General features: G+C 48.5%; 1 protein-coding gene across 2 annotated transcripts in view; it reads left to right on the forward strand.

Annotated features, from left to right (window-relative positions):
• The window catches only part of THOC2 (THO complex subunit 2), a 1,289,207-nt gene that overhangs the window by 245,363 nt on the left and 1,021,863 nt on the right, over positions 1-21,981 (forward strand). For both annotated transcript variants that reach the window (XM_086918507.1, XM_086918508.1), the window contains exon 15: positions 21,528-21,612. In XM_086918507.1, the coding sequence (XP_086774633.1) occupies positions 21,528-21,612 (85 nt within the window). The remainder of the gene's footprint in view (positions 1-21,527; positions 21,613-21,981) is intronic.

A 21,981-nucleotide genomic window follows, 5' to 3' on the forward strand; every position in this document is an offset into this window, starting at 1 on the left:
TGATGCCAGTTTGGGATTTAATGTAAAATGCACCGGAGGTCATCTTAGAGATGCCCTCTGAATACCTAATCTACAATACACGTCTGGTCTGAGAGGCTGCCACACAGCAGACATGTTGCTGGACCCCTGGGCCGCCCCTGGTGAGCTTCTCCAGACCCCTTGCTGTACTCCGCAACTGGCCCCCACCAGTTCTGACCCCCACTCTGGCAGGAAGACTGGCGGGAAACCCTACGTCAGGAAGGGGGGGGGTGTGCCAGCCTGTGCCAACCTCACCCCTTAGGTGGGAGAGGCAAGGTGAAGCACGACCCAGGGCTCCAGCTATCTTGATGATGGGGAGCCCTGCCTAATCACAGCTAGGCCCCTGTCCCCCTCCCACAGAGAGCAGCAGGCTAGGAGTTGTACCGACCCAGGACAGGGACCTATTGGTCCCTGCCCTTGCCCTACCTGTAACACCCCATAATTCAGTATTTAGGGGCACCCTGAACCTTCCTTCCTCAGATCCCTATAAAAAAACAAGAAAGAAGATCAAGAAAAAAGACCCGCCATGCAGCTGCTAACAAGAGGACGACACCAACTGACTTGGCCCTAGCCCTACCGGCCTGTCAATCCTGGAACCTGGGACTCTCCTGAGCAGACGTTCTGCTTCAACAACCATACCCCTGGTGCCAGCCAGGAACCGCAAATCCAGCCCACTCTGCACCCGCCGAGCCCGGCCCGTGCCCGAGTGACCCAAGACCATGAGGATGTCACCCGGCGACTGGGACCCAAAGTCCAGTGCCCAAAGACCCTCCTCGACGACCCAGACGACGCCTGCAGCCTCAGAACCAGGGACCTCTCCAACCGCGACCAGCCGAGGGTAAGATTTCCCGACACCCAAAGACACCCCTGCACCCGATGCCCCACGGCCCCCTGTGCCCTCCTTTGGATACTTCTCTTCTCCAAGAAGCCAATTTACCTCTCGAAGTAGTGGTCGCACCTGAAGAATCTCCGTCCCCAAGCCTGCGGCCCTTGTTCACTTTGTATCTTTCCCATTGGATAACATTGAGCACCCGAGTGCTGCTGGAAGTGAAACTACTACCCTACTCTACTTCCCCCTTGCCCTGAGTAAGAAACCAGGAGCTCAGCTCCCACATCCGCTTGGCCTGCCTGCTTGCAGCCACCAACCAAAGGCCCCCTACACTCCATTTGATTGCATTGGGCCTACTCGTTCGAGGCATGTGGGCTGCTGAATTCATTTCTCTGCATAGATCGCCGCCTAGTGTTGGGTCCGGAAGATCGCACATTGTTGTCCTCGAAGAGTCTTCGAAGTATCACGAGATAGGTGGCTCCTCCCCTGGACTACAGTGCGCATGGGCATCGACTCCATCCTCAGATTGTTTTTTTCTGCCATTGGGTTCGGATGCATATAGGTTCATTCAAGTCGGAATCAATATAAAAGTTTCTTAAGGCCAGAAGGCCTTTAGTTTTTTCATCGGTATTGTCTTGCGATCGGTGCCCAGTTCTGTTCCAGCTCAGTTCCCGAGCCGGATATCCAGAGGAGCCGCGTGCTTTTCGATGCTGAAGGCCCGGTCGACGCCAGAGGCCTTATCGATGACCCATCATGGAACGGAGCCCGTTCAAGAGATGTCCCGTGTGCAACTCCAAATATCCCCACATCGACGTCCACCCGGTGTGCAACAAGTGTCTGTCGCCGGATCATGATGAAGCCAGCTGCATGGCTTGTTCCCGTTTTCGATCCAAGAAGACACTTCTGCATCGACGCGCTGCGCGCAAGGAAGCCCAGCAGACTGCACCGGAGCCAGTGGACATCTTCGATGCCGCGGATGATGAAGGAGCAGACCGGGAGGTTCGAGAAAACCTGTCGAATCCCACGTCGGAGGTCGACTTCAACTATGACGCTGATGTTGAGACGCTCGATGCGGAAGACGTCGTCGACGAGGTAGGAGACGACGATGGGGCCTTTGGGGCCATGGAAGATAGCTCGAGCGAGGGGCTATGCCCACAAACTGACACTGGGGCCGAAACGCTTCTTAAGGCTCAGGTCGAGGGATCGCCACAAGGCCTTACCCAAGATCTTCCAATAAGTTATACGCCCCCGCCTTCGGGCTCGGCTTCGGACATGTCTAAGGAGCCGCAAACAGCGAAACCAAAAGTGAAAGCTCCTGTATTGACGCAACCAAAAGCACTTGTGACTACGTCGAAACCGAAAGTGCGTATTGCTTTGGTCGGCTCGAAGTCCTCGGACCTGTCGGCACCGACGAAGCAGAAAAGAGTTGTCGACCCGAAGAAACCGCTGAAGGGCGTCGAGGAAGTCTAGCACGCTGAAGGCAAAGGTCAAGGCAGTCAACCCGAACAAATCGGCGCCGACAAAGGACTCTGTGATCCGAAGGTTCTCGAGCCTCCGCGTTGGCCGGACAAGGCCAAGAGCGGAACAACCCCCGAGTCCACGCCTGGTGGTGCCTCGAAGGATTCCGTCGAGTCGACGCAGCCGTCCGCCTCCTTCTTGAAGCAGGTGGCTGACTCCCTGAAGCGCATCAAGGACAAGGCTTTGGGGGTCAGGCCTAAGGATCCTCCACCTTCGCAGCCTGCCGATAAACCTCAGAAGACATCGGCGCCCATCATCTTCACGCTGCCGCCGAAAGTGGTGCCAAAGGCTTTCGTCCCTAAAATGGCCGTCGACGTGCCCAGGAAGGTGTCCACGGTGCCGAAGCCGACAACTGTGGTCCCAGCCGCAAAGCATCGACAATCCTCGTTGGAAGAGCAACAGGAACCGTTTATCGATGCCGAGACAGGCAGACTTTCTCTTTATAAGAGGAAAATAGCCCCGGAACAGCCAATGGAGTCCTATAAAATACCACTAAAGAAGAAGAAGGATTCTACTTCGACACCTGTTCTTGTAGAACCTGTATCTCCACGTGGCCATGATGTTTCACCCACGTATTCAGATGTGGACATTGGGGAAGGTGATAATGACGAATACAGCTATCCTGTGGACACTGATCCAAATGATACAAATGAACCCTGGGCAGATGCTGCTGACCCAGGTGATCCACACACTGCCCCAGACACTCGGGTGTATGCTGTGAAAACATCGTCTGCTGAGGATTGGGCAGCGTTTAATGCCCTCATTGAAAGGGCAGCTAAAAATCATGACGTCCAGCTCCATGCTGACCATCTTTTCGGCACCTTTTCCACCTCAGAGAGGACTATCAAGACTCTGCCTATGCTGAAGGGTGTCTTGAAGCATGCTGGGGAAATATTTAAGGAGCCCACGAGAGCCAGGGTAATAAACCCCAGGATTGAAAAAAAGTACAAACCGGCGCCTGGAGACCCTACTTACATTAAGGGACAGTTGTCGTTGGACTCTCTTGTTGTTTCTAATGCCCGGAAGAGGGCTAATTCACAAACAACGGGTGATGCTCCTCCCCCAGATAAGGAATCTAAGGTGTTCGAGGCATCAGGGAAAAGGGTAGCACCTCAAGCGGCCAATATCTGGCGCATTTCAAACACCCAGGCACTCTTAGCCAGGTATGACAGGGCCCATTACGACACACTTGAGACCCTGTTACAGTACCTACCAGATAAATATAAAGAGGCAGCTGAGATGCTCATCCAGGAAGGGAAGCTCATATCAAATGCTTCAATCAAATGTGCACTGGACGCAGCAGACACCACGGCCAGAGCTGTTAACACTAGTGTCATGTTGAGACGACATGCCTGGCTCAGAATCTCCGGGTTCAAGCCAGAGATACAGACCACAATTCTGAATCAGACAGTAAACCCTGATCATCTATTTGGCCCAGAGGTGGACACCACCTTGGAGAAAATAAAGAAAGACACTGAGACTGCAAAGTCTATGGGGGCTCTACAGTCGCCGCAGTTCAGGGGTGGTTCTTTTCGTCGCTCAAGCAATAGAAGTGTTTCCAGAGGCCAGCTGTCCCAGAACACACAGTACTATAAAGGTGTCGCGCAAACCACATACACCAAACAAAGTAGAGTTGGATATCGTGGAAACAGCGTCAAGGGCAGAGGTCGTGGAAATAACAACTCCAGGTCCTCCGCCACTAACAAACAGTGACGACTTGTCACTGCCCCCCGACCATACAACACCTGTCGGGGGGGGGACTTACACAGTTCCTGCCAGTCTGGAAGTCCATCACCACAGACAGGTGGGTCACACAGCTTATCCAGTACGGTTATTGTCTGGAGTTAACATCCACTCCACCCAACATACCCCCAAGACACCGTCCTATGTCCACCGAGCATTTGCACTTATTGCAGCAGGAGGTACTCGTCATGCTGCAAAAAGGGGCAATCGAGCTCGTGCCTGTGGAAGAAAGAGGCACAGGAGTTTACTCACTGTACTTCTTGATACCAAAAAAGGACAGGTCCCTCAGACCCATACTGGACCTCAGACCCCTCAATCAGTACATTCTATCAGAGCACTTTCACATGCTAACACTGCAGCAAGTCCTACCGTTGCTCAGTCAGGGAGATTTTCTCGCAACATTAGTTCTGAAGGATGCGTATTTTCATTTTCCACTGCACCCGTCACACAGAAAATACCTCCGGTTTACCATCCAAAATCAACATTACCAGTTCAAGGTCCTACCTTTCGGGGTCACCACGGCACCCAGGGTGTTTACAAAGTGCCTAGCGACTGTGGCGGCACACCTACGGAGGCAGAACTTTTACGTCTACCCTTATCTGGACGACTGGCTAATCCAGGCAAAGTCAGCCCAGCAATGTGCCGCACACATGTCCCACACCATTCACCTGCTTCACGATCTGGGATTCTCACTGAATTACCCAAAGTCCCACCTGCAACCCGCCCACATACGGCAGTATCTGGGTGCGACGATAAACACTCTGGCAGCCAAAGCACAGTCAAATTCAGTGAGGGTCAGCAGTATTCAATCGCCGATACAGAAATTCAGACCTCAACACTCGTTTCCAGCACGAGTGTTCATGCAGTTGATAGGCATGATGGCCTCCTGTATCTTCATAGTCCCGCACGCGAGACTGCATATGCGTCCGCTTCAGGAGTGCTTAGCATGTCAGTGGAAGCAGGCTCATGGACAGTTGAAAGACCTAGTGTTGGTAACCGGTCGTGCATACAACTCTCTGCATTGGTGGAATCCACAAAACCTTTGCAAGGGACGACCGTTCCAGGAGCCTGTGCCACAGATCATTATGACGACGGACGCATCTCTCCAGGGTTGGGGAGCTCATGTACTCCACTACACTGTGCAGGGACTATGGACGACGCAGCCGAAAAAGATGCACATCAACGTTCTAGAACTGAGGGCTATCTTCATGGCAATGAAAGCATTCAAAGTACATCTGTGCAACAAGGTTGTGTTGATCCGGACGGACAACATGACGGCCATGTACTACATCCAGAAGCAGGGAGGTACACACTCTCCACAGTTGTCTCATCTGGCTCAGAGCATGTGGAAGTGGGCCATTCAAAGGAATATCTTCCTCATGGCGGAACACCTCCCGGGCAAGGACAATCCAATGGCGGATCTGCTCAGCAGGTACAACCACCAAATGCACGAGTGGGAGATACATCCATCAGTACTCCACCCGTACTTTCAAAGGTGGGGTCATCCAGAGATAGACCTGTTCGCCACAAAGGAAAACGCCAAATGCCGAAGCTTTGCCGCCAGGTTTCCACACGCACAGTCGCAGGGCAATGCGATATGGATGAACTGGTCAGGCAAATTTGCGTACGCTTTTCCCCCAGCACCTCTAATACTGCTGGTGGCACACAAGCTGAAGCAACACTCAATGACTCTCATTTTTTTTTTTAAAGTAATTTTTATTGTAGACATACAGCGCTCAGACCAGGATAACACTCAATGACTCTCATCCTGGTTGCTCCGACATGGGCACGCCAACCATGGTACACCACGTTTCTGGAACTGTCTGTGGTACCGCATCAAAGTCTGCGCCTCACACCCAAGCTTTTGACACAGAGCCATGGCGACATTCAGCATCCAGATCCGCAACAGCTCAACCTGGCGATCTGGCTCCTGAGGTCTTAGTTTGGCTACCTCAACTTACCTCCTGACTGTATGGACATAATCAGGGAGGCAAGAAAGCCCACCACCAGAGCATGCTATGCGGCGAAATGGAAGCGGTTTGTCATTTATTGTGCAGACCACAACCTCAACCCGCTAGACGCATCTATTCAAAACATTATTTGTTATCTCTTACATCTATACAAATGTAATCTGGCCTATGCTTCCATTCGTATACATTTATCCGCAATGGCGGCTTATCTCCAAAACAGGCAGCACCTCTCCCTTTTCAGAGTGCCTGCCATCAAAGCCTTTCTGGAAGGACTCAAACGAGTCATTCCTCCAAGGGCCCCACCAGCTCCCGAATGGAACCTAAATGTGGTCCTCACGAGACTAATGGGTCCCCCTTTCGAGCCACTGCATTCATGTGAGATTCAGTTCTTGACATGGAAAGTGGCTTTCCTGATAGCGATTACGTTGCTACGACGTGTTAGTGAACTCCAGGCACTAACTATCCAAGAGCCATTCATACAGATTCATTCCAACAGGGTGGTGCTTCGCACTAACCCTAAGTTCCTTCCTAAGGTTGTTTCTCAGTTCCATATCAACCAGACTATAGAACTACCTGTGTTCTTCCAAAATCCTGAGTCAGTTGCGGAGAGAATGCTCCACACGCTTGACGTCAAAAGAGCCTTGATGTACTACATTGATAGGACCAAATATTTTCCGAAGAAGAAACAACTATTTGTTGCCTTTTCGCCACAAAACAAAGGCAACCCCATTTCCAAGGCTGTTATAGCCAGGTGGATTGTTAAGTGTATTCAGATCTGCTATCAGAAAGCCAAGCGCACTCTAACGATTCCACCGCCGGACCACTCCACCAGAAAGTTGGGGGCCTCCATGGCTTTCCTTGGAAATATTCCTTTAGAAGACATATGTAGAGCAGCCACATGGTCTACCACACACACATTTGCAAAACACTACTGCGTAGATGTGCACTCCAAACAGCAGGCAGCTGTAGGGCAGGCTGTTCTAAAAACACTTTTTTCTAAACTGCTGCAGCTGGCACAGGCGGCCGCCGATAATGGAGGGACTGCTATGTATTCTATGCACATATATGAATTCAGCAGCCCACATGCCTCGAACCGAATATGCTACTTACCAGTATGCATCTGTTCTTGGCATGTAGGGCTGCTGACATTCATATCGCCCGCCCTCCTCCCCGGCGCCTGTAGCGGCTGCAGCACTCACAAATACTTCTAGCATGGTCATCATTCACAAAGTTTCACTCCATCTTTGCCACAATGGCTAAAAACAATCTGAGGATGGAGCCGATGCCCATGCGTACTGTAGTCTAGGGGAGGAGCCACCTATCTCGTTATACTTCGAAGACTCTTCCAGGACAACCATGTGCGATCATCCGGACCCAACACTAGGCGGCGATCTATGCACAGATATGAATGTCAGCAGCCCTACATGCCAAGAACAGATGCATACTGGTAAGTAGCTGCTGAGGGTGTAACAACTGTACCTTTTCCGACCCTGGGAGACCCCCTAGTCTATGCCCAGAACCTTAACCTCACCAGTCGAGTACTCACCTGAAAGCCGATAACTCACTTTCCTTCCATAGGCTAACATTGACTGGTTTTCACTGAAATTTCTTCTAAGTGTGGAGTTTTTAAACTTTAAAATATTCCTCTAAAATCAGCCGAATACCTATTTCCGAAATACTCACCTGGGATCAGGAGAGAAGCCAGTGCTGTACTTTCTAGTTCAGTACTGAACCTCACAAGTAATCTTAACTGGACTAACCAGTTACCTCCATTTTCTTCCATAGGAAACCATTGACTGTTTTTCTCTGAAATTTCTCATGTGTCGATTTTTGCAAATTACAAATATTCTTTAAAAGTCGTACCAACTACTGAAACGTAAATACTTACCTGTTTAGGTAGAGGTCCCAGTACTGAACCTAGGAGTCCAGTACTGGATTACAAAACTAACGAGAACCTACTTTGCCTGTGACTTGAATTTCCTTCCATAGGATAACATTGATAGTTTTTCTCTGAAAAGTTCCTAAATGTCAACTTTGAAAATACATTTATATCATTTAACCCCTTGCATGCTGATGACGGCCCCCATCCGTCATGCACTACGACGCTCGTGTGCTGATGACGGCTGGGGGCCGTCATAAACCCGCCCACTCGCGATTTTGCCGCACAAGCGCAGAATCGCGGCCGCATGCAAGGGGTTAAAAATTACAACTGTACCCAAAACGCTTTACTTAACTGTTTACAGCTTAGGTCCAGGGACTGAATCCAGGATCCAGTCCTGTGGTTAGAAATGTAATCCTGAAAGTAATCAACTGCATTTATGTAGAAAAACCTATTGAGCTCAATGTTAAATTGTGTTTAGAATTGTGTTGCCTATTGCACCTCCAGTAACTATTGTACTTACTAAGTCTATTGCCTCTCTGCAAAGTAATTACCTAAAGCCACTCATATTGAGAAAAGTATATTTTGATACCTGTTAGTTCTAAACTAAAACGGCTATATCTTTTGATATACAAACAATTGGCCTAGAGTTCAGTTTTAGAGTGTGTGAAACTTTTTGCTGACTGAGTGTGTACAGCAAATGCTTTACACTGTCCTCTGATACTGCCTTACTGCTCGACCAAGCTACCACTTTAGAGAGTAAGTTCAGCTCTGGCTTAGACTCTATTATACCTCAGGGGATTGGGGACTCTATACACACTGTACCTGACTTTGGTCCAGTATATATAGAGCCACTTTCCTAAAACCACCACTTCGACGGGTAAGTTAGTTAGGTTAGTTGGTTAGGCACCGCTGGGTTGGGCACACAAGGCAGTGGGGCGTCTGGTGCAGGGGTGCCTTGGGACGTCAGATTTTCTTACCCGCTCTGGTCGCTGTAGGGGGGATACTCTGGGTTGAGGCTGCAGGCATCGTCTGGAAGCTTGAGGCAGGTCAGGGGGTCACCGAATCTAAGGTTAGGATCGCCAGGGGGACCACCTTGTGGTGTTTTTCCACTCAAACTCGGGCTGTGTTTGGCGAGTGCAGAGTAGGCTGGATTGGCGGTTCCTGTCTGGCACCAGAAGCTGCAGTCCAAAAACGTCCGGTGTTTACGGGAGAAACAGCTTGGAAAGTGATGGCAAGCAGTCCACCGGGGTTTTTCAGGTTGCAGGTTGCTGGCTGCTGGACACACTGGGGTTTTGCATGAGCAGGTTCGAGGGGAGACCGGCCTGTTGGGCAGGGGCCAAGTCAGTGGGAATCGTCGTCCTTCTAAGCTCTGCACAGCTTCTCGTCCTCCTTCTCTTCTTTTTCTTGTGGTTGCCGGATCTGAGGAAGGAAGGTTCAGGGTGCCCCTAAATACAAATTTTAGGGGCGTTACAGGTAGATAAAGTTCAGGGACCAATGGGTCCCTTCCCTGGGGTGGGTACACCCCCTATTCGACCACTCTCCAGTGGGAGGGGGTCCCTGGTTGGCTGGGTCTCCCTCATCCTCAAGATGGCGGGGACTCGAGGTTGTGCCTCACCTCGCCTCCCCCTCCTGAGTGGTGAAGTTGGCAGAGGTGGGCCTACCTCTCTTCCTCTCTTTGTTTTTCCCGCCGGGTCTTACGCCCTAAGTGGGGGATAGAACCAGTGGGGACCAGTTGCTGAAAGCAACAAATGATCTGGAGAGGCTCTTAAAGGAGGCATGCCTTTGAAGCTTCTCCTTCGTGAACCCTGCCCATCCTGGGGGAGGAGGCTTGACACCTCGCCCCAGGATGTGCATTGTTTAGGGCCCCCGAGAGCAGCAAGCTCTCGACCCAGGGGTCCAGAAACATGTCTGGTGGTGGCAGCCTAGGCAGCCACTCAGTCAGGTCACTGGAAGTTGGTCGAGTTTCAGGGGGCATCTCTAAGATGCTCTCTGTCGTGCATTTTACATTAAATCCCACACTGGCATCAGTGTGGGTTTAATGTGCTGAGAAGTTTGATACCCAACTTCCAAGTCTAAAGTGCAGCCATTAGGTTGCTGTGGAGTTTGTAATGACAAACCTCCAGCACCATATACTCTTAATGGCAGCACTGCACAGTGCTCATGCACCCATACCCTCACCACTGGAATAGGGCACCCAGCTAGAGGGGTGACTGATGTATACCAGGGCTGTGTTTTGTCGGCATGGCATGCAGGGATGTGTGCCATGTCGACTCTTCACTTTGTTTTGCACCAAGACACGCAGCCTGCGTGAGTGTCAGGGTACAGGACCTCTAAGGGTAGCACAAGAAGTGCTGCAGCCTTTATGGGCCTTCTCTGGTCACAGTCCCCTGGGTACCTGTGGTGCCATTTACCAGGGGCTGACATGTGGCCAGAGATGCCATTTGGGTTAATTTTTGGGGGAAGAACACAGGCCCTGGGAACCAGTCTGGCAGGGACCCAGGGCACACCAAGGAGGGTATCATGTAGGGTAGAGTTTTTTTTTATAAACATTTTTTATTGACTTTTAGATTGCAATCAACAAAACTCAAAAATAACTCAAAGAAGCACACCAGTACCCCACTCTACCTGCCTGTCATTCAGCAATACATACTGGAGAGATCAAGTGTCTAAAGCATAATAATCCATCCATTTGCCCCCTACCCGGGAGTGTTTGTGTGGGCAACCCCTGGCTTCGTAGATTGGTTTTACCAGTTGCACACACCAGTCCATTCCCTTGCGCCATTCTTACGAGTGGGCAAGGAACCGTATCTCCGTTTTCGGGCAATGTCACATTTTGCCACCACAGATTCCATTCCAGTCAGAGATCAGTCCTCCAGAGAACTCTGGATCCTATCCAAGGCTCCTAGAAGAGCCTGAATGGGTGTAGTATTTGTGTTAGGGCAGTGCTAATTCACTGCCATTAGGTGACTATGGGTGGGGGTGGCTTTGCCACACCATGTGGAAGAAGTCTGCGCTGGTACTGGGACACTGGGTGGTGACTACCGGCCTGCAAGAACCGAATTGGTGTGAGATAGGTGGCATGAAGATAGTTTAGTTGTATAAAGCAGGGACTCAAGGATATTGCTATTTCACCGGTGGCCAGTCAGTATTATCTAGCTAGCCAACCCTCCCATTTCTGCCTGAGAAATGGGAAACTATCTGAGGTGTAGATCACTAAAGTAGAGTACTGCTGGTATATGCCACCATTCTTCAACTCCCCCATCAGTACCTTGGCCTCCAGGGGGCTATGTTCGGGGTGGGTGGAGATCCTTGACTTATATGGCTGTAGGGTGTGCCGCAGTTGTGAATACTTGTAATACTGGGTGTTGGAAAGAGAGAGGTGTGTCTCGAGAGCCCGAAACACACTTGCAACCTCCCCAATCCCAGAGGGTTGTAATACCGTTCCTGTCCCACTTGGCAAAACCTGACAGCTTGTCTGTGTGTTCAAGGTGGTGACCCTGCCACAGTGGCGTCTGGCCGGTCAAGACTTTCCCCCACCCCATATTCCAGGCGCCACCCTCCAGGTTTGTAGGACCACTATAGTGATCTCAGGAAGAGTGTTGGTGATGGGATCATCATAGTGGATGCCCGTCAAATGGTCAAACCTAAGTAGTGAGAGTTTAATATGGTAAGCTAAGTCGTTCCAGCCCCTGGTCAGTCTGTCATTGAGAACCAGTAGCTGCATGGCTCTGTAATAAAGCTGGAAATTGGTAATTTGCCATGCCTAGATCCACATCGTAAACCAACATAAGCAGCTTTTCATGAGCTATACGTGGGGGGCGGCAAGACAAGTGGAAGGTCCTCCAACTGCTCTAGGATATAACTTTCGATCTCACGACCCAACTATTGTTGGGTCTGGATGTAGAAATTTTATACACTAGCGTACCACATAACGAGACACTCCTAATTATTGAAGAGGTACTTTTCACAACACCATGGCAATACCAAACACCTCGGGGCCTAGTTCTGGAGTGCATCTCCCTGGCACTTCAATAAATCTTTTTCCAGTACAAATCAACCATCTACTTGTAAAGCCACGGCACGAGTATGGGCAGTACTTTTGCTCCAAGTTTGGCTGGAATATATGTGCACCACCTGGAAGCAAACCGAATTCTGCATACCCAGAACCCCTACAGACAAAACATATAAGTCTGGAAAAGATATATAGATGACGTGCTGGTCATCTGGGAAGGCGATTTACAGTCTGTGAACGAATTTATGATTTGGTTAAACAACCAGAACCCCTATCTAAAATTCACACATTCAGTATCTAACGAGTCCCTGGTCTTTCTTGACCTAAATATATATCCTGAGGGTGGAAGGCTAAAAACGACAACACACTTTATGCTGAGGGTGGAAGGCTAAAAATGACAACACACTTTAAGCCAACAGCGAGGAACTGTCTCCTAAGGTTCGACAGCTTCCACCCCCGACACCTCAGGGAGAATTTACCCTATGGTCAGCTTCTCCGCCTGAGACGGAACTGCACGGATGTGACTGAATTCAGAACACAAGCTTCTAATCTCAAAGAGAAACTGAAATTGAGACAGTACCCTGTACGGATAATCAACCAAGCAATGAAGAGGGCTAAGAATAATAACAGGGAGGCACTACTTGAGGACAGACAGCAAGTGGTATCGGAAGTCAAACGACCAATCTTTGTCACAACAAATAATACCATGTCCGATGAGGTCTCGAAAATAGTCCATAAGCACTGGAGAATTCTAATATGTGGGGCTTTAGAACTTGAGAAACCAATGTTCGCACATCGCCGCGGCAGGAATTTGAAGGACATTCTGGTTCACACACGTCCCAAAGCAGTCCAAGAGCCAAGACAACCCTCTTTAGGTATCCAAGGTCATTTCCCCTGTGGGAACTGCAGCAGTTGTCACCTGACACAAAAAAGCACTAGACTAATATTCAGGAATGGCACAACCTGGGAGCTGCGCAGAATGACGAACTGCAATAGCAAAAACGTGGTCTACCTGATCACCTGCCCGTGTGGCCTTGAATATGTGGGGATGACCACTAGAGCGGTCAAGGCTCGTATGAATGAGCATAAAAGTAATGTCCGTTGTGTAAAAAGCACAACAAAGATGGCAAAACACTACCTGAATGCTCAACACTGTGTAAACGATTTAAAGTGGCCTGTGATCGAGCAATTGCCATCTGAAACAGGCCTTTTTCAGAAGGAACAGAGATGGGTGATCCGTCTGGGTACACAAAGCAATGGACTGAATGATGATGTACCCTTGGGACAATTGTCTAATTAAATCGGACCTTCCCTTGACATCCTTGGAATGGACTAGGTATGCCTTTTGCCATAACTTAGTTACCTGTCCATATAAAGCTCACTCCTATCACAACCCTGTTTGCTGAAAGGGATTTACACGTATTTCCTCCCATACAAATAACTGGGTCTTAGCTTAAAAGCTCGCGAAAAGCGGTATGCACTGCACACAAGTTTATTTAAATACTGTGTCCCATTTTCATGTGCTATGGGCATCACCCCTGTGTATCCAGCACTTGGTTCATCAATATGCACTGACCAGGAATGCCACATTATTGCAAGAGGTCCAGCCCATATGCAACCGGAGCAAGACGCTTTTCTTACACTGTGCAAAACTCCCTTTTGCATCGAAACCACCTTTCACCCAAGATGCAATCTGTACCATTTCCAATGGGCAACAGGCCCTTTTAGCATAAAACTTTTCCCATCTAAGGTGCTCTTCGCATCACTACAAACGGAGCCTTCTTTCTTTAATACTACCAACAGGCTTGGATTACAGAGCCCGCAGAGTCATCAGCACTGATTTCTCCTTCCACACATGCGCAGAAAAAACCGATCTCCTTTCCACGCATGCGCAGTGCGGTTAGAAACAACAGCGCATGCGTGAAACCGGGACGCTAGAATACAGGGCTGCTCCCCGACAGGACAGACCATAGAAGGCTCAGTAATCATTCAATTAGCTCAGGGGCGCTCAATGAACACCGGGTTACCCAAATATGGGCACTAATTGACATCCGCTCACAAGCATTTCTCAACGAGCAATTACCAGTTCACTCGGGGTATAAATACCGCACGCCCTGGGCTCAAACCTCAGTCCAGCGGAGCAGCGTGTGGGGCTAGACCGAGGAGAACTACTCTTGAGTTCGTGAGTATGATGTGTAACAGGATTATTGGGGCGCCTAAGTAAGTAATGCACCGCCTTGAAACCTACATGTCTTCCATCTAGACTGCACAATAGCAGCTACCCCCCCAGACGTTCTGAATGCTCATGAAGCAAGCAAGCACAATTACATAAGTATGGTTCAAACCTCTGCACTTTTTAAGAGTGTGTTATATGTTATCTATGTTGTATGTCTTGTAAGTGTTTTTTTCCACAGGGCTAATGAAGCCGGATGGTTTGTTCCAGGTGACTGCACCTGTTTGAGCTACCATGGATAAGGGGGACCATCATTTTCTTTTTCTCAGGTCATGCAATTTGCATTTACTTGAGCTGAACCGCTGTAGGCACATAATCGTCGCTATATACCCGCACATATTTATAGTTTTTTCTTAACTTTTGTTAAGCACATTAATACATCTGTAAACCATTAGTGAAACGTTAGTAAGGTGGGGAAGTTGTGCTCCTGTCCCGAAGAAGGAGCTTTGCCTCCGAAACATGTTGACGCACACATGAGGTGTTGTCCATAATCATGACAATGCACACCTCGCACTTCACTTCTTTTAATAGTACCAGCCCGGGCCATGAATAAAAAAAAATTCTACTACACCCAAGAGCCAGGTACTTTTTAACTACTTCACTAAAATCCCACCACTCACATAATAAACATACCCAGTCACATGCACCACATATAGTCAAAAATCTAAAAGTGCTCCCGCGTAGTCGTAGGTCACAGCACGCCGCATCCCACTAGAGGGGTGCGACGTCCCCTATGATGAAGCATGACACCAAGGGGCCTTTTGGTGTGTGAGGGGTATTTTAAGAAACTAAGTGCTCCCATACCACTGTGGTGAACACTTCCCTGTCATTTCAAGGAGGATTCCTTTTGTTTATACAGATATAGAGGTACTTCAGAAATGCCATCCTTTTGACCACGGCCACTCTCGAGGCATCTGTAGTGGCAATGCCCCCCAGCAGTTGAGATCAGTCTTTGTCTGCTGGTTTACAAGGAATTAAGATTGACTTCCTACATCTCAGCACTTTCTCTATAGAAGTGGATCCCTAAATATTTAAATATAGTGGTGCATAGGATCATCGGTGCTCACCACAACGGTTCATCGCCCCCGCCCAAATGGTACCATGAGGCACTACCTCAGGTTCACCCGAATGCTCAAGGCCTGCTCATAGAAGACCAATATTTCCATACAACCTTAGACCAGAGGTATGAAGTAGAGCAGGATATTCTCTGAAAATAATGGGATTTGGTCTTCAATGCCCACTTCCCACTCCCACCTTGCCACTCTGGCATCACAGCATATCAGTTGTGCCAGAGGCTCCATCACAAGAGCAAAAAGGAGTGACAATAAAGAGCAGCCCTGCCTGGTGCCTCTGTGAATGGGGAATGGATGTGAAAGGACCCCATTCACCAGTGTCCGTGCTTGCTGTTCAGAATACAAGGCGCCAACAAACCAGCGACCAGTCGACTGTGTCGAATGCCTTTTCAGATTCCAGGAGGAGAGCCAGAGGACTCTTCAGGTCACTTGTATGGGCTAGAGCTAGGTGGAGTGCACGGATGCAATGTCTGGTACTGCGTTCTGGCATGAAGCTGCCTTTTTTGGGGGGTGGGGGGGAGTTTTATATAGTGCGACCTCGACCCAAAGGTATCAGAGCGCTTTACATGAGCACCAGTTGCGTTACAGACGTACACATTCATTCTGTTTGCCACAGGGAGATTAAGTGATTTGCCCAGAATCACAGGATGTTGAGCGTTCCTGCCGAGACTCGCACCTGGTTCTCTGTAAGGGAGCCATTGAGGATCACCATATCCACAGATGACAGTGTAGGAAGGGGATAATCATGTGTAATAGTCTGCCTACATTCATGGAGTAATTCAGAAAAGGGGGTGGTGATGAACAGAGTGTCTGAATTAAGCAGACCACTCTTACCCAGTCCAAAGATCAGGGCTTGATCCATCACCGTTTTTTAGCTCACTGCACCATCTCAGCTTGAACCTGGCTACATGCAAATTAGTCTGTTCCTGTCCCAGTGCATGATGGGAACAGGGCAAACCAAACTACCAAGCCAATTCTTATACTGGGAAGGAAACAAGCTCCCGGGGACCGGTTTCTGGCATTTCAGCCGTCGTCGGCCCGGCTTGCTTGAATCCTGATGGTGCAATGAGCACGGGACTCACATCTGAGTATACCCTTCCACGCTTATGGTGGACAAAATGATTCAGAAAAGGTGGTGGTGATGAACAGTGTCTGAATTAAGCAGACTAATTTGCATATAGCCAGGTTCTGAGCTGGGATGGTGCAGTGAGCTAAATAACGGTGATGGATCAAGCCCTGATCTTTGGACTGGGTAAGAGTGGTCTGCTTAATTCAGACACTCTGTTCATCACCACCCCCTTTTCTGAATCGTTGTTGGCCACTATAGGTGTGGCAGGGTATACTCAGACATGAGTCCCTTGCTCACTGCACCATCAGGATTCAAGCAAGCCGGGCCGACGACGGCTGAAATGCCAGAAACCAGTCCCCGGAAGCTTGTCTCCTTTCTGGTGAAGAATTAGCTTGGTAGTTTGGTCTGCCCTGTTCCCATGATGCACTGGGCCAGGGACAGACTAATTTGCATATAGCCAGGTTCTGAGCTGGGATGGTGCAGTGAGCTAAATAACGGTGATGGATCAAGCCCTGATCTTTGGACTGGGTAAGAGGGGTCTGCTTAATTCAGACACTCTGTTTATCACCACCCCCTTTTCTGAATCGTACATTCATGGAGTAGGCACTTCCTACTAGCATAAAGTGATCTGTAGTTTTGCAGCGTTAATCTTTCTGGATTCATTATGCTATGCATTATTCCGTGGTCTAGTGGTTGGGTCTGGAATCGTAGTCTTTTTTTCTTCTTTTTTTTGTAGTCCAGGTGGGCGTCGACATGCCACCTTTTGGTGTCCTTCCGGTGACGTCGGCACGCTTCCTGCGGAAGCTCCCACCTTTGGGCGCCATCTTCAGATTCTTTTTTCCGCCGTTGGGTCTGGATCATCACCTCAAGGTTCCAGAGTTTTTGGAGAAAAGAAGATGAAGATACGAAAACCATGAAAAAGATTTGGAGAATACTTCTCCAAGCAAGACCACTGAACTGGGATGACGAAGAGGAAGGAGATCATCGAAAACTTCTACGTCCAATGGAGAATGCGCACACAGGGGGCCCCCTGAGCGTAGGAATGGACAAAACACCTTCCAAATTCTGCCGCAATTGCCACCACAAATACGCGCAGAAGGACCAGCATCCGGTTTGCAACCTCTGCCTGCCGGTCGACCAAAGCAAAGATTGCAATGTCTGCTCCGTTTTTACCCCAAAGACGCTCAGGGTAAGAGAGCGAGGGAGGAGAGCCAACTACAACATGCAAGGCTAAGGTCAACCTCCGTCGCTCCGGGACTTGGGCCTCTCCAGTGGGGAAGAGGAGAACATCGCTGAGGGACCAGATGACCACACGGTTGTAGAGACCGATGCGAAAACAACAAAGGAGGTAAGAGAGACATCGACCCCTAAGACTACAACAGACTCTCGAAAATCAGAGTCGGACTCTCGAAAATCAGAGTCGGACTCTCGAAAATCAGAGTCGGACTCTCGAAAATCAGAGTCGGACTCTCGAAAGGAGCATTGGCCCTGAAACATTTGACGGACGCAGCCGCATCGAGGAACAAGCAGCCAAGCGCATCCTTCGAAAAGGACTCCCAGTCGGCGAAATCCCAAGACAAGCCTAGGTCGTCAAAGCATGTCCCCGAAAAGGCGCGCTCGATGCCGAAGGAAAGACACAAAGGCAAATTAGACGTCGACATCGAACACAAATATCTACTGAGATTTGCCATAGACAAAGTGCACTACCAGTTCACAGCCCTTGCCTTCGGACTAAAAACCGCACCAAGGGTCTTCCCCAAGTGCCTCGCAGCAGTAGCAGTGCACCTACGATGGTAAGGGATTCATGTATACCCCTACCTCGACGACTGGCTAATAAAAGCAAGTTCCTACAAATAATGCAAAAGACATGCACAGCGGGTCACACAGACGCTGACATATCTAGGATTCTCAGTACACTGGGGGAAATACTCAATGGAAGCAGAACAAGTAAACATCTTCCTAGTCAAACAGATCAACACCATACAGAGCAAGGTGTTCCCGAGCGACAAGAGAACACTTGCCCTGCTGAAGGAGACACGTCAATACCAGAAGGGGCGAGCTCTGACAGTGAGGACAGTGAGCAAGATCATGGGAATGATGGCGTCCTGCATACATGTAGTCCCCAATATACGACCCGATATGAGACTATTCCAGGAATGGCTCCAACAGCAATGGTCACAAGCTACAGGGATTTGGGAAGATCTAGTGGTTGTAACGCATGCAGTACAACAGGAGATGGCATGGTGGAACAAGGAGAACATAACCAAGGGGAAGCCTTTAACACTACCAAACCCAACTGTGACCATCTCCACAGACTCATCCCAGAGGGGTTGGGGAGCACACATGAACCAGCTCAAGGTGCGGGATCTGTGGACTCCAACAGATGCGATTAAGCACATCAACTACCTAGAACTAAAGACTGTGTTCCTTACCCTAAAAGCCTTCCAGAAACAACTGTACAAGCAGAGAGTGTTGATACAAACCGACAACAATGTTCTACATCAACATACAGGGAGGAACACAATCAGTCGCACTATCCAACCTAGCGCAGGTGATATGGAGATGGACCATCCCACTACAAATAGACCTCCTGGCTATACACCTTCCAGGAAAGGACAACGTGGAGGCAGACAGGCTCAACAGGAAAACATCAGCGTCCCACAAGTGGGCGCTCAATGCACAAGAAATGCGAAAGCTATTCAAGAAATGGGGGACACTAGAAATAGACCTATTTGCAACACACCTGAATGCAAAATGCCAATACTTCACATCCAGGCAACCAGGGGAACAATCCCAGGGCAATGCCCTATGGATAAGCTGGTCGAAAACATTTGCCTACGCTTTTCCCCCCGATACCACTGATACACAGGGTACTCAGCAAATGCAGAGCCAGCAACATGACACTGGTTCTGGTGGCACCACAGTGGGCCAGCCAGTCCTGGTTCTCACAAATAGTGGAGATGGCGCAGGGTCCACCTCACAAGTTCGCAAAAAGAAAAGACTTGCTCACCATGGAAAACGGGGATGTACTTCAGGCAGAAGTTCTCTGCCTAGCGGCATGTCTCCTGAAGATGTAAAATTTGCACACCTGAAATTCCCAGAGAGCACACTCCGGGTGCTATGGGAGGCAAGGAGACCTACCACACGGAAGTGCTATGTGGCGAAATACAAACAACTCACACAATGGTGCATCAGGAAAAAGCTACACAAGAACATGACCAACGAATCAACCTTGCTAAAATATTTAACACACCTGCTAAAAGCGAACCTAAGCTCTACCTCACTGAGAGTACACCTAGCAGCGATAGTAGCCTACACAAGAGGAGAGACGGGAAAGAGCTTCTTTACATCCGAAGTAGGAAAGAGGTTCCTGGAAGGGGCTGAAATGATCGCCCCACCAAAGAGGATGCCGCCACCGGCATGGAACCTTAATTTAGTCCTAACAGAGCTTATGAAGGCGCCTTTTGAACCTATCCATAAGGCCTCACTACATATCCTCACAATGAAGACAGCCTTTCTAGTGGCAATCACCTCTCTACGCAGGGTAAGTGAGCGGCAAGCGCTAACACTACAAGAACCCTACATTCAAATACACAATGACAGGGTGGTAATGCGAACGGACCCACACTTTATGCCAAAGGTGGTTTCAAGGTTTCACATAAACCAAACAATACAGATACTAAGCTCAAGCGCAGAGAGGGCACTGCACACTCTGGGCGCTAGAAGGGCAGTAATGTGTTACATTGAAAGAATTAAAGAGCACAGGAAATCAAAGCAATTCTTTGTGTCCTTCGCAAGCAGTTTCATGGGAAGACCAGTAACAAAGTGCACCATCGCACGATGGATCGTACAAACTATACAATTCTGTCACAAGCAGGCAGGGCAAGAACTACTATGGGGGGGCACAAGCCCACTCGACTAGGAAAAGGGAGCAACAATAGCCTTCCTGGATAACACACGATTCAAGACATATGCCTGGCGGCAACATGGGCTTCATTGCGCACGTTCACTAAGCACCACTGTGTGGATATACAAATGAACAAGGAAGCACAAGTAGGGTAGAAAGTGCTTCAACATATATTCAAAAACCAATGCTCATCTTCCACCCAGCCGCCAGAAACATAACAAACCGCTACATAGTCTATGCACAGCATAGTGCATCCAGAAATATTCACGCTGTAAAACGAATAGTTTCTTACCTGTCGGTGTTGTTTTGCAGCTTGAAGATCTTTCTGGGTTCACTAGCGAACCCACCCACCTCTGCCAGAAAGATGAGACAGGAGGAGAGGGGGATACGAAGACAATATACAGTCAAACTCTTGAGAGACAAATCTGTAGTTCCTTGAAAAAGAAGGAAGAACCTTAAATGATTGCAAAAAAGGATGAATAACAATGAGACAAAATCAAGAAAAAATAGAATCCGAAGATAGCGCCCAAAGGTGGGAGCTTCCGCAGAAGGCGTGCCAACGTCCCAGGAAGGACACCAAAAGGTGGGACGTCGACGCCCACCTGGGCTACAAAAAAAACAGAAAAAAAGACTACGATTCCGGACCCAACTACTAGACCGCGGAATAATGCCCAGCATAGTGAATCCAGAAAGATCTTCAAGCTGCAAACAACACCGACAGGTAAGAAACTATTCGATAGTAGTCCCAGACTAAGCCTGATGAGGTAACATTGGCTAAAAAGTCAGTGTCATTAGAAGTCTAGTGTTATTTGTCTAAAGGAAAGCACAAACTGGACCTTGATGATTTTGAGAGTTTTTTGTGTTGTACTCAATGTGAGTTTTTAACCCCTTCTTTTATAATTTGCCTTGACTAGTTATGATCGCTAAACTGTCAAGGGCACAAAAGAAATAACTTTGTTTTCCAAGTGAAGCGTGCTGCTCCTTAAGCCCTGGAAAGCTAATGTTAAAACAACTTTACCCACGCATGAGCCTAGTCATAGTCTGTAGAAAAGGTCTCACAAATACTTGTGTTCTTTGTATCTGCTTCAGCAATAACTTGTAAATTGTTTAAATACTGACTAAAGTCATGTCTCCTACAAGTATTCTTAAAACACTAATGCTTTCATGTTATGTAAATCATTTTTTGTATGAATTCCATAAACCTAGGTATACTCTGCAAACATTGTATGTATTTTATTATATTTGTAAAATGTTGTATTTTTTCTGTTTGCAGACGTCTGACCAAAGAAAACGTGAAGCCCTCTGGAAGACAGATAGGAAAACTGAGCCATAGCAATCCAACAATTTTATTTGATTATGTATGTTTTTTTCTTATTTACTGTAGCGCATAGGCCATTTTTTCTGCAATAGAATGTTACTAAAACTTTTCTCATTTGCAGAGTGTTGTATGAATGCCAGTTTAAAAAGTCCTTTTTACAAGAGTCTTTCCATCTTTAGTTTTCTTGCAAGGGGGAGGGGGAAATTGTCTTTATTGGTATTGGTTTAGATTATGACTCCAATATTTACATATTGTCTTTTTGTTATCCGAGCAAGAGTGTTGTATTTCTCGTAGTTGCTATGGTAGCGCCGAAAGGTGCCCCCTAACTTTCAAATTCACAAGTAAACCAGATTGTAGCAGTTAATTGTGTGTGCTACCTTGGGTGTGATTATGTATTTAAATCCTATGG

The sequence above is a fragment of the Lissotriton vulgaris genome, chromosome 4_1 (genome assembly GCF_964263255.1).
Source record: "Lissotriton vulgaris chromosome 4_1, aLisVul1.2, whole genome shotgun sequence".
NCBI classification, from domain to species: domain Eukaryota; kingdom Metazoa; phylum Chordata; class Amphibia; order Caudata; family Salamandridae; genus Lissotriton; species Lissotriton vulgaris.